This window comes from Lissotriton vulgaris, chromosome 1_1 (assembly GCF_964263255.1).
Source record: "Lissotriton vulgaris chromosome 1_1, aLisVul1.2, whole genome shotgun sequence".
NCBI lineage: Eukaryota > Metazoa > Chordata > Amphibia > Caudata > Salamandridae > Lissotriton > Lissotriton vulgaris.
The window spans coordinates 674,161,855-674,174,994 of NC_141685.1; the positions used below are offsets into that span (position 1 = coordinate 674,161,855).

Consider the following 13,140-nt stretch of genomic DNA (forward strand, 5'->3'; position numbering starts at 1 on the left):
AGGTACTATCTTGAGGGGAGGCCATTTGTGTTGTACACGGACCATGCTCCTTTAACTTGGCTTCAGCGTAATAGGGGGAACAATGATCGCACTTTGCGTTGGTTCTTGGCCCTGCAGCCCTTCCAGATCGAGGTCCGTCATCGAAAGGGTACTTTGCAGGGGAATGTTGACTTTCTGTCCCGCTATCCGATTTCCCCCGATCGGGTCAATCCTGGGGGTGGGATGTGTCACGAAGCGGAGCTTCCTGACTTAGATGAACTCCCTGACTCGGACGGACGGGGTGTCCTTGCTAATGCTTCTTCCTTTCCACCCCGTCCGCAGGATCCTTTGGACGTTTCCTGGATCTCCCCGGCTCTGCCTCAGGGACGTGTACCTCTGTATCCAGACCCTGTGACGCTAGGGGCATGTCCACCTGCACTCGCCCAATCAGGTCAGACGACGTCACCCGATACTGACCAACCGGAGGAGGCGGGGGCGTTTAAGGAAGCTCCGTTCTGGATTGCCGGCGCGAAACCTTCGGAACGCCAGTTGGAACACGAGGAGGACGCCACGGAGGAAGACGGAGCCGCTGTCGTGGAACCGCTGCTGGGACCCCTGAAACTGAGTGACGACAAGCCAGGAGGCCAACGATACCACGAGCCGCCCCGCCACACTTCCAGGGGAGAAGTGTGGCTCCACAAGGTACGGGGGCGTTTTCAAGGGTTGTTCAAATCACGGGGTGGGACGGGGTAGTCTGAGGGTGGTCACTACCGTCGTATCTTGTCGGCCGCCTACACTCCCTGACTGATAGGTTTGGTGTTAGTAACCTGGTGAACCCTCACTACCCTACCCTCCTCCCACATTTGTATATGTCGAGCCCAGCCCCTAACGTGGCTGTTTTTCTTTCCTTTTCTCCGAGTGATCTCCAGCCCTGTGGTCAACTTCCGCTTCCTCAAGACTGGAACCGAAGACCCGGACCCTTCCCCAAAGGAGAGGACCCTCGTGCATTGTTTGTTTCCCAGGAGACTGTACTTTCAAACCTTGAACTTATCTCGGTGTTGTTAAACCGAATAAAAAGAGTTACAGACCTGCTTCAACTCGTAACGATTCTCATTCTCCCGTCCCCGTTCCTCACAGTTATATATCCTTGTGTGCACTTTCCCGTATGCACCCCTGCACAAGGGTGCTTCACTTTTCAAGGGAATACAATACAACCAAACATAGTCGATGCTGCACCACAAAAAAAGGGCAACTATGTAAATGAAAAGAGCGTCAAAGTTTAAAAATCAAACAACTCTTATTTGCAATTGACAGTCTCTACACAATCAATATATTTTTCTGTTCCTTTATTTGTTGCAAATTTCCAAAAACCATCAGCTAACCCTTTTTGACCATTTAACCATTGGTCTTCTTCAGGGCAAAAGAGATGTATAACGTATATTCGGATCTAATTTATTGCACCAAAGATCAAAGGGCACTGTTCTATAAGTATGCCAACATCTGGCATCTGTATGACGCTAGAGTAACAGTCCAAGCAATGAAGTCAATCAAAGCAATAGTCCAATATAGACGATGAATTGCTGTAACCATAAGGATGGTATATTCGAAAAGACAATTAGAAATATGTGTACCAATCACACTATGAATGGCAACGCATAGTGGAGATTATCCACCAAGCTGTATGTACCACAGTCGGAGTACAAAAGGTCAGATTGCTGACTTGAAGAGCGGCGGTAAAGTGATTTGACAATAACAATACATAAACAATAGGTGAAACTGTGAAACTCTTGAAATTAACACTAAGCCTCAAATTTAAATCAACACTATTTGACCAAGATCTTTCCCTTTATCAGCCCCAAACAAAGACCCTTATCCCAGCTTTAAACCAAACACTGTTCTGCATCGATGATTTTAGGAAGTATCAATAGATAATTTCACAATGTACAAAAATAGAAACTCACTTGCTCTTGGGATGAAGCCGTACCATCTTCTGAACCAGAATTTATGTCTTGGACATAGTAAACCTAAAGAAAACATGCATTAAGTGAATGGAACTCTAACAAACGTAAAAAGCAATTCAAAAGAGCTGGTCAGTTTGATCTTTCATCGGGCACGAAAAGACCAATGGACTTTAAAATAAGTTTCTCTACTCAGCACTGTAGCCTGCAAGAAGCAGGACTGCACATAAAGAATATATTAGCCGCTTTGAAGCACTAGGTCTTCAAAAGAGCGGTAAGAACCGAAAAACAATTAGGAGCTGGCAAGTGGCAGAAAGATGCTGTAAAAATATTTCAACAAATTTATTGTAGAAATTACACACATTATGTAGCTATAGGGCAAAACAAACATATCACAGATATGTATAATTAAATGCAAATACATTTACTGTATTTATTAGTCTGTGGGGATGTATTTCTTCAATCCTGCAACTAAAGAATATATTTATGTTCGGCTACTAAAAATTTCCTATTTGCTGTGGATTCGAGGCCTTAGTTTAATGTTAGAATGTGATTCCGTTACTTAGTCACTAGTGAGGCTACAATGCCATGTTGTTATTTTTGGTTGGGCATGTCTGGCAAGGCGCCGCTACAATTCTTATTGCACTATGACCGTGGGGTCCATGATTAAACATAAATATGCCACTTATGGTATCTTGTGCAGCACAAAAGTAACTACTGGAAATGCTTGCATCAAACTCAACTGCTAACAATTCGGAAAAACCTAGGCAAGGGACAATATGTACATATGTGCAGGCATAACAGAATCACAACGCACAGTTTAATTACAATACATCAAAATATCGTATGTGACTACTTTGTTGTTTATCAAAAAGAGTATTTTTAATTGTTATAAGTTATCACAAATCAGACAATACCAAATAGTTTTCAGCATAAAACCAGCAACATAATTTTATACAGTGTCCTATATTGCAGAGTAGTGCACATTTGATTATATATTTTTATTAACATTCCTTTCCTTTTTTTATTTTTCCTTGTGTATTTAAGTATACATTACATTAATTAATCACAGCATAACAAAATTCATTTTTCCCTGTGGTAGGCAAGCCTACTTTGTATGCAGGGGCCGCATTTTTTCAAATGTATTATTCTTGCAGCCTGTCTGAGGGGATACTCAATGATACCCGGCTGGGTACATTAACATTGTATAAGAATTTTGTAGAAATTAAAGTTGTTCCCCAAGTGACCTGTCCTTTGTTTAACTGCAGCCTCTTCTTTTGTTTTTTTCCCTTTCTCAATAGGGTAGGTTTGTCAGTTATTAAACCTTGAATTATGTTATGGTCTGATTAATTAATGTAATGTATACTTAAAATCTATGGCAGGACTGGAGGCTTCAGATTAGGCTTTTCTTTATCCATATATTTTACACCAGCACCTTTTATTAAAACTACATCTATATATATAAAAACGAAAGTATGTCTGTTTGTCCTTTATGCATTACTACACCATTCATCCGATCGGCATGAAACTTAGGGAAGTTGTTGAGTACACTCCTGCGAAGGTTTCTGGCAAAAAAAAAAAACAGCGAAGGTTTCTGGCAAAAAAAATAAATAAATAAATTTGAGTACACTCCCGCGAAGGTTTCTGACAAAAAAACTCCAAAAATAACATTTGTTAAATATTGGACCCCCCAGGGCCCTCATAATCTTTCCAATACTGAATGTTTACAGTTTCCGGTGCGACTCGCTTTTGCAATGACCATCAACAAAGCACAAGGACAATCGCTGCAAGTGTGTGGACCAGATTTGGAGAATCCGTGCTGCTCACATGGACAACTGTATGTGGCCAGCTCACGCGTCGGAAAACCTGATTTATTCGTGTACGCACCAGATGGAAAAACTAAAAATACTGTGTATCCACAAGCACTCTAATAAATAAACAGAATTAAAACAACACTTTAAAATGTTTTCCATATTAAAATGAATAAGTTTCAATAACAAGCACTACTGGCGTTGCCAATAGGTCTCGCAGTAGGAAAGTTGGAGCTATTACAATTGTAAATAACAATGCCTTTTATTTTTGTTTTCATTTTAAAAACATAAAGGGCTTTGTCATTTACAAAACCAATAGCTCCAACTTTCCTACTCCGAGACCTATTGGCAACGCCAGTGCTTGTTTTAAAATCCATTTAAGCACTCCATGAGGTGCAGGTGTCCTCAAGCAGTCTCCTTCATGTACTTTTCTCCCTTTTGCACTTGTGTTGCTCATTGTTGCTGAAGTGAGTCTTCCTGCCTGCTACTCTCCCACGTGCTTCTCCCCATTACCTTTCCACGCATTCCGTGTTGTGTCTCCCCCCACCCCCAAACATTCAGTTTGATTCTCCATATGTGTTGGTTTCGCCTACTGTCCTACTCTCCACTGTGTTGCTTACACCTCCCTCCCTACGTTGTTTTCATTTTCCCCGTCTTCCTTGTGTTGCTTCTAGGCCCCCTGTTGCTTGTGCCTCCCTCACTTTACTTGGAAGAAAAAAAAAAACTTATGCGTGTTTTTTTTTCTATCCAGAACTTGGATCGGTAACTGAAAAGAAAGAGATTAAAAAGTGACTGGGTCATTTTGTAGGCACGCACGTATGTGGTGGACTCACCAACAACATGATGCAGGTGGCCTTATCAATTGCTTTAAAAAAACTTTAATCCTGCTTGATAGCATCGGGGTTAAAAAAAAACTGTTTGCAAAGCCGTTTGATCACAAGGGCAAAATCAATTAGCCGTTCAAATGTTTGTTTTTTAAACATTTTATTTTCTGATGTATTTAACCAGAGCTCCAACCCTCTCATGCCCCTCACATCTTTTGGTGTTGTGTGGAGATTGGTGGGGGTTGTACATTTGATGTTTCGTTTGTTTGTGCATTCGTTACGAAGTGTGCTTGCGTCGCAGTAAACCCTTGGCACCTGTGCCATGGCAACTATACATCAGAATACGGACCTTGCCTGTCTTTTTAGTGTGAAGAAAGCAGCATTTTGTGCAATTTCCCGTGCGAGTTCCTGTTTTAATTTACGTGCGATGACAGTGGTTCAGTGCATGATACTACTCGGATGCTTTCGAAAGTTCATGAACTGTTTATTTGACCCTGTGGCGCCATCAGCAAACTGAGATAGACTGGTGTTGTGAAACTCTGCGGTAATGTTGCGGCGGTGAAATCTCGCCCACTCCAGGGTGGCAGGCAGCAGATGTTTGGGTTGATAAACCGAGTGGCCGAAGGATATTAAAGAGAACGTATAGGAACAGTGATCTGGAGGGCACTGACGAGGAATCAGTAGGTGTGGTGGCGTAGTAGGATATTAAAGAGAACGTATAGGAACAGTGATCTGGAGGGCACTGAGGAGGAATCAGTAGGTGTGGTGGCGTAGTCAGAGGGGTGGCTAATGAGAACAACATGCGGCCGGGAAAGCTAATGAGAACAACATGCGGCCGGGAAACTGAAAGTACGGCCGGCCACCGGCCAGCCATGAATAATTAGGGGAGGAGAAGCTGCACAGCACACGCTGGGAGAAGCCCTTTGATGTGCTGTGCGGCCGTGAAAGAATGCAATTAGGAGGGAGGGAGGCTGATGCGCGTGCTTGTTTGGTCACGTGAATCACGTGAACTCAAAGAAAACAGCACGAACTAAACCCTTGGTTTCACGAGTATTTTGAGCACTTGAATTCTCGCTCCGCTCAATGCGCTTGCGCGCATTGATAGGTCGCGAGATCTAAAAATGACACAATGTAAATTGAATGTTATCATAACAAGTTTCCGTACATTTCCTTTCTTCGGAGATTGCAGCGACGGGTAAGCTTATTAACAATAAAAACTACATTTCCCATGATGGAAATGGAAAGTGAAAAAAGTCCAACAGAAGTGACCAATCCCAAACGAGGACATCCAACAACTTCCTTCGAGGACACTCTACCCTACTCTTTCTTCGCTGATCCAGCTGCATCAAGATACGTTTTTTTGCTTCTCCCTTCAGAGATTGTTTATTTTCGCTCATTATTGTGTTAAAGTGCCTGTTTTTTGCTTTGGCATGTCTATTTATGCTGTGGTAAGCCTTGTTTGACGCGCAAGGTAACATACTTCCCGATTTTAATGGCTGCGGGAGTATCTCTCGCTCCTTTGCGGCCGCGTTCTTGCCCTCAGACTCTCAGCACGCTGCGGCCCTCCCGCATCTAGGGAACAGCACGCCTTTGATTTTCGCGTGCTTAAACGCGCGCTAGCCCCCCCGCACAGCCGGTAAGTCGTCTGCTCCGCCTGTAGTTAATTGCGGGAAGACTTGCTCAGCTGCGCATCGCTGAACATGTGGGGGAAGACGATTTAAGCTGTAGACGCTTGAAATTTGATTTAGCGTGGTCAAGTGCTTTGGCAAGTATTTGTTGTGAGAGCCCGTGCCTGGAGCCTGACACCTGTGTACCGGGTAAGACTTGTTTTTGTTTAAAAGGGACCGGCCCAGGCAGGCATTACCCTCAGCATCCAGCAGGGAGCAGTGGTCCCAGGGCATAGCCCCTTATATTAATCAATACATATATTAGGAGGAGGAGGAGATCACTTATTAACCTACTGATGATCACTTTTGTCAGGTGATGGATACCTCCATCCTAAGGCTGTTTCTCAAGTGGTTGCGCCCCTGGAGAGGAAGTTAGACCGAGATTCAGGCTCATTGCCAGCAACCCCTCACCCCGAGGGAAAATTTAGCAGGGCCTAAGCATTCCCTATCTCCAGGAGAGCCCCCCACTAGCATCTTAGACCCTAAACGAAACCACCCTGACAACACTGGTGTGGATTCCGATGCTTTTGCGCATTTAAAAAAGGCATTTTTGGATGCCCAACCCCCCTCTGCGCCCATTAAACCGGCAGAGGATCTGGCGGGACCCTCTGGTTTACCGGTTGCTTCGCCTGCGGGTGATCCAGATGAGTCCCCCCCCCAGACTTCCGATGGGGATGGCGATTCGGGCATGCCCTGGCGCCCAGTAAAGGTAGATCAGGTGGCGATCCCGGAGGTAGACAGTTTCATGCTCAACCCTGATGACTTCTTGCATCCGAGGTCGGCAGTGTGGGTTCCAGCCCCTAAAGTAGCTGCCTACATGGTCGCCAGACTGTGTAAGCCTCTCGATAAAGAAGTCAGAAGTTGCCTAAGAGCAGAATGCCCTAGACCGGCCCTAGAGGGTAAGGTTGCAGTTATGCCTGAGGTGGACCCTAAGATGGCAACGTTTCTGGCTAAGTTTATTCGTGACCCCAAGAAAGGCAATGATTGCTCGTGGAGAGCATGCCAGGATAAACTCCTGGACATGGCAGGCCCCCTAGCGAAAATTCTTGACATGGAGGAGGACGCCAAAGCCTTGAGCAGCCTTATTTCCCCAGAAACCCTTTCCAGCTGGGCTCAGAAGACGATAATTTTTCTGGGGAACACCAATGCGGTGATCTCTACGGAGAGTCGTAGGTCTCTGCTGATAAAAATAGACCCTAAGTTAGGGGAAATGGCCACCTCCGAAGCTGGTCCAGTGGCGGAGGGTAATCTCTTTGGAGACCCATTCATAAAGGAATTGGGCAAATTAGTAAATACTTTTAACTCGCTGGATAAGGCCAAAACGTCTATAAAGCGCATTTTCACCCCACGTGTTTTTGGCGCAGCCGGTCGAGGCAGGCGGCGCTCGACCAGCCTTCCCTACAAAAAAGCCTCCTACAAATCGTCAGAGCCTCGTAGAGGACAGTGGCAAGATTCAGAGAAATTTGGCAACTTCTACCCCACCAGATCATACCCATGCCATAGGGACGGGAGAGGAAGAGGAAATGGTTCCTACAACAATCAACAAGGTGAGAGTACACAATTTGGGGATGTGAAAGTAGGGGGCAGATTGCAGTATTTTCTTCACTAGTGGTCTTTGCTAACCTCAGACGCCTGGGTTTTACATACTGTCAAAAGTTTCCAAATAGAGTTTTTAGAGTTACCAACTCAACTGATTCGCCCAAAGCCCTTGACTTTCCTGAAAAATCAGATGGACTTAATAGACAGGGAGGTTTCGGAGCTGTTGCGGAAGGGAGCGATCATTCCCTCAACCTTGCATCCTTGAGGTTTTCTCAGCAACATTTTCCTTTTGAAGAAACAGGATGTGGGCTATTGCCCAGTAATAAACCTAAAGGAGTTCAACGAGTGGCTAATTTACCGCCACTTCAAGATGGAGGGCATTAATCTCCTCAGGGACCTTCTACAAGGACAGGACTGGATGGTCTGTTTGGATCTCAAGGACGCTTTTCTTACGGTCCCAGTTTTTTCTCCTCACTGACATTTTCTTCAATTCCAGTGGAATTCACAGATCTTCGAATTCACCTCCCTTCCTGTCGGTCTATCCTCCGCTCCATGGTGCTTCACCAAGGTGATAGAGCCAGTGGTGGAACGCCTCAGATCGGAGGGGGTAAGGTTGATAATCGATCTGGACGATATGCTCCTTATGAGTCAATGTCCCCAACGCTTGATCGTCCAACTGCAACAGGCAGTAACACTTCTAGAGTCCCTAGGGTTTGTGATCAAGGAGTTCAAATCAGGCTTTATCCCTTCTCAGAAGATGCAGTTCCTGGGTTTCATGATAGACTTGGTTAACGCTGCTTTATCCCTCCTGTCTTGCAAATTATCAAAGATCAGACATGAACTGAGACATACACTAGCAAAGCCCACAATATCCTTACGTTACCTAGCCAGGGTGGAGGGTCTTCTGTCGTCATCAATTCAGGGCCCTTCAACGCCTCAAAGGTGTCACGATTCAGGCACTTTAGCCTCAAAACTACATCACCCAGAATGCCTGACGTGTAGTCTGTCTTCTGTTTCCATACATCCGACTCTTCCTGTTTCCTATATCTGTTCTTCTCTCGGAGTTCTCGGTGCTTGTCACCTGTGTGCCTGCCTGTCTATGTAATTGTTGGACCTGCGATTCCCGACTGTTTCTGAACGAGTTCTTGTTCCTTGGATATTCGGTGTTGTGGAGCAGCGTTAACGCTACAGTTAACGCGACTCGCCCGTGCACTGACCTTGAGAGCCGCGCTGGGACGCTGAGCAGAGAGACGCTTTAGGCAGCTGCGGTAAGATCGGGCCGTTTTGAGCTGAAGAACATCGGACGCCCGCAACGAACGCAGTAAAAACTTTGATATTTGATTTGGAGAGCAGCGGTGGGAGAAGGGCTCTCAGTCACTGCTCACTGTACATTGATCTAACCAGGTTTTACCTCTAACTCGAGTGAACACAGAGGCAAATGGTTTGTGGGTAGTGCGAACGGAAGAGTATCCCAGCTCTTCCCTTTTTGTTTGTTTTTTGGTATAGTGAATTCAGAACACTGAACACTGTGACCCGTGGATAAACAGTTGGACTGTGAGCTGTGAGAGGCTCGTATAAGCAAACCTCACTACTCGTATAAGAGAAACTAGATACATTGTAACCTGAGGATTACCAAGAATTTGTGCACAAATCATCAGAGCAGAAAGACGGCAGTTGGGGAGCACATTAGCTTCCTATAGATGTATAAGGACTAAGACTATTGCTCTCCAGACTTGTGTTCTCTGAACTCTTTTGTTTCTTTTACCTTTGCTTTATTTTTTCCTTTTTTGTGCCCTTTTTGACTTGGATGGTTGTGGCAGCAGAGATCAGTGAGTAGCCTCCTCTCCTTTACACATATAGTAGATTATAGCAGACAGTAAAGGGGGGGAGGTGTACTTACAAGTGTTTCTTGTGTCTCTATGCAGGAAACAGAATGCAGACATAATGAGGAATACCTAACCTGTCTTCGCCTGCAGTAGATGGTTTCTGGCTGTCATTCTGTCATGTTTTATTTCTCCACTTTTCCCCTTCCGTGGGTGAGGTCCTCAAAGGGGAGTGTGTTATACATGACTCACTCGGGGGGCCGCTCCTAGGGAGGAGAGAAACAAGCTACTACATCGCTCCTGCTGTACCTGGCTCATAAGGTTAGTCAATCTGCCGAGTTTGTGACAAAAGGCTATCATCTGAGCAAAGGCCTCACTTACTCCCAATTTGTGTCACTCTCTCAGAAGGAGGCCAAGACAGAGTTATGATGGTTGATCTCCCACATGGAAGCCTGGAATGGCCAGGCCATCTTCGGATCTCAACCCGACCTGGTGCTAGAATCAGACGCCAGTGGTTCTGGGTGGAGTGCCTGCTGTGGAGAAGTGTCTACCGGCGGAAAATGGTCTTCCTCCGAACAAGGTCTTCACATAAATTGCCTGGAATTGATAGTGGGTTCTTTCGCTGTAAAATGCTGGACCAAAGGCAAGGTCCAATGCGGTGTCTTACTCAAGATGGATAATATAGCAGTAGTCCACTACATCAACCCTCTAGGAGGGACAAGGTCCAGAGCTGTATTGAATCTGGCACAAGACCTTTGGGAGTATTGTCTGTTGAACCAGATATCTCTCTCAGCAGAACATCTTCCGGGATCGTCAAATCAGGTGGGGGATTGGTGCTCCCGCCACTGGAAAGACACTAGTCTGTGGAAGCTACACCCCAAAGTATTCTGGGAAATCCAGGCTTGTTGGGGCCCTTTCTCAATAGACCTCTTTGCTTCCAGACTGGATGCCCAACTGCTGGAGAATATCCTTAATGCCGCAGACTGGTCCTCAGACTCCACCTTCACAAGGTTTTACTTTAAATCAGTGGTATCACTGGCTTCTTTGGTGGTGGACAAGCTTTAAACTAGCCTAATCTGAAGTCCTGCCATTGAATGCAAAATTTCTTAGCTATCATAAAGGAACGTTTCGATCCTATTAAGGACGCGGAGGCGAGGATTAGCCCACCGTTTCAGTAGGACCCTCCGGGAACACCTACGTACCTATGGTGAGTAAAAAGTTTACAATTAGTATTGCTTCACGATACCTTTTGATGGTTGTATCGTTCTTATCTGGAATGTAATTGTCACTGTTATTTGAGGATGTACGTGCTGTGTTACATTTCTCAAATTTACAAATATCCTTCTTTAATTTAGGATAAGACACTGGCAAACAGGAATAACCGAAGACGGGCTTGATGTAGTCACAGGAAGAAAGAGGAGGGTAGAGCGTCCTCGAAGGAAGTTGTTGGATGTCCTCGTTTAGGATTGGTCACTTCCCGTTTCTTTTGCATCATGGGAAATGTTGTTTTTATTGTTAATGTGGTTTTAATAAAAGCTGCTGGAATAAAATAAATGGAGAAAGAAAAGCCTAATCCTCGCCCTTAATAGAATCGAAACTATCCTTTACGATAGCTAGGAAATTTTGCATTCACAGGAAAAAATACAAAAAATGGAAACGAATGCTAATAAAATGTATAATTAAACATGCAATACTCTACAACATAGGACACTGTATTAAATTATGTTGCTGGTTTTTATGCTGAAAACTATTATTGTCTGATTTGTGATAACTTATAACAATTGAAAATATTCTTTCTTTTTGATAAACAACAAAGTAGTCATGTATGATATTTTGATGTATTGAAATTAAACTGTATGTTGTGATTCTGTTATGCCTGCACATATGTACATATTGTCACTTGCCTAGATTTTTCCTGAATTGTTAGTATTTTCCTGCGGTCAGCAAGTCTACCTTGTATGCAGGGGCCCGTATTTTTTCAAATTTATCAACCTCAACTGTTGTCAGTTATACTGGATACCTTCTATTGGGTTATGGTCAGTTTGTCTGTGCCAAATCAAACCGACATGAAAACACCTGACAGAAAGAGCCAGGCTAGAAAGCAGTCTTGATGAATTAGTCTTGGCCTCATCCAGAGAAATATCATCAATGGGAAAATAGCATCCATTTCGGGGACAATAAACTACATCCTAGTAGTGGCATACGCAGTGTTTAGCAACAATGCAGAGTAACCGGTGACCCACACATGCATGAGAAACATAAACTAGAACTTCTTGATGATCTCATGGGTAAGTAGAAGCAAGAGGAAAGACACTGCTCAGGAGTAAGAGGGCAGATATTCAGGAATGTGTGAGCGCTGTCAGAACAAGGATTGTGTACATTTAAGACTGCTCAAAGTAGTCCAACAGCTGTAAAAATGTATTAAAAGATTTAGAGATGGAGGAGGAGCTTCGCGCGCATCCAAGATGGTCGCGTGAGCTGTGAGCTCCCGAAACCCTCGCCGCCTCCACCGTCTATCCTGGCGCAAATCCTGTTTCTGACGACGGGTTCTACTAGCCACGACTCTCCTGATCTGAAAGGCCTTTTTCAGATTTTGAATCAGATGCCGAACGCCCAACTTACTCCTTCCTGAAGCCTAGAGGCCTACACCGTGGCTCATCCCGGGACTTGGGCATCAGGAGCACCCCGAAAGTAGTTGAACAACAACGGCCTGTGGTAGGGGACGGCTACCCGGGGTCTACTTTCGGTTTCGTGTTCCCTGGCTACGAAGATTGGAGGTGGCTGCCTAGTGCTAGAGCTGGCCTGTGAACGCAGTCACTTGATTGATCTTCACCGACGCCCTGCATTTCAACCTCTTGTGGTTTTCCTTCGGGGGAGCCATTTACACCAGATCCCAAAAGCCCCTGAGGGGCACGCAGCCCACCATGGCGGCCAAGTCTGAGAGTGATAAGCGGTCCCTCAAGAATGCAACTCGTGGTGGCGGGACTCAAACCACCATTATGGATAGATTTGCGCGCAATAAGGGCTCGCCCAGCGGGACTGGTAAAACCCCGGAGGACCTTGGTGGTGGCCTCCCGGAATCAGAGGAGCCAACACTTCGAGAAGTGATGGGCGCCATCGCCAGCATACAATCGTCGATGGGCCAACAATACGAGACCTTGGCAGCCAAGATCGACACAGTGGCGGTGGATGTGGGACTGATCAGGGCGGACTTGGCCAAAACCAACGAGAGTTAAGTCGTTGGATATCAAGACAGCCAGTCTCACCACGGATGTCTCCGAACTCCAGACTGAGATCCGGACTCTTTGATCCTCTAGTGACCAGTTTGCCTGCCGGCTTGAGGATTTCGAAAGTCGCACTAGGCGCAATAATATACGCATAGTCGGAGTTCCGGAGTCATCAGCCGATCAATCGACGGACTTGCTCGTTGAAGATCTGATCGACAACCACCTTGCCCCAAAGGGCCTGAGTAACCTATTTGCGGTGGAGCGCGCCCACAGGATTCCGGGCGGCAGACGCAAGCAGGGGATGGCTCCGCG

General features: G+C 45.5%; 1 protein-coding gene across 1 annotated transcript in view; it reads right to left on the reverse strand.

Annotated features, from left to right (window-relative positions):
* Window positions 1-13,140, reverse strand: part of TRMT13 (tRNA methyltransferase 13) — a 207,594-nt gene that overhangs the window by 146,391 nt on the left and 48,063 nt on the right. Inside the window, exon 4 of the mRNA XM_086954492.1 lies at window positions 1,941-2,003. Within this exon, the coding sequence (XP_086810618.1) occupies window positions 1,941-2,003 (63 nt within the window). The remainder of the gene's footprint in view (window positions 1-1,940; window positions 2,004-13,140) is intronic.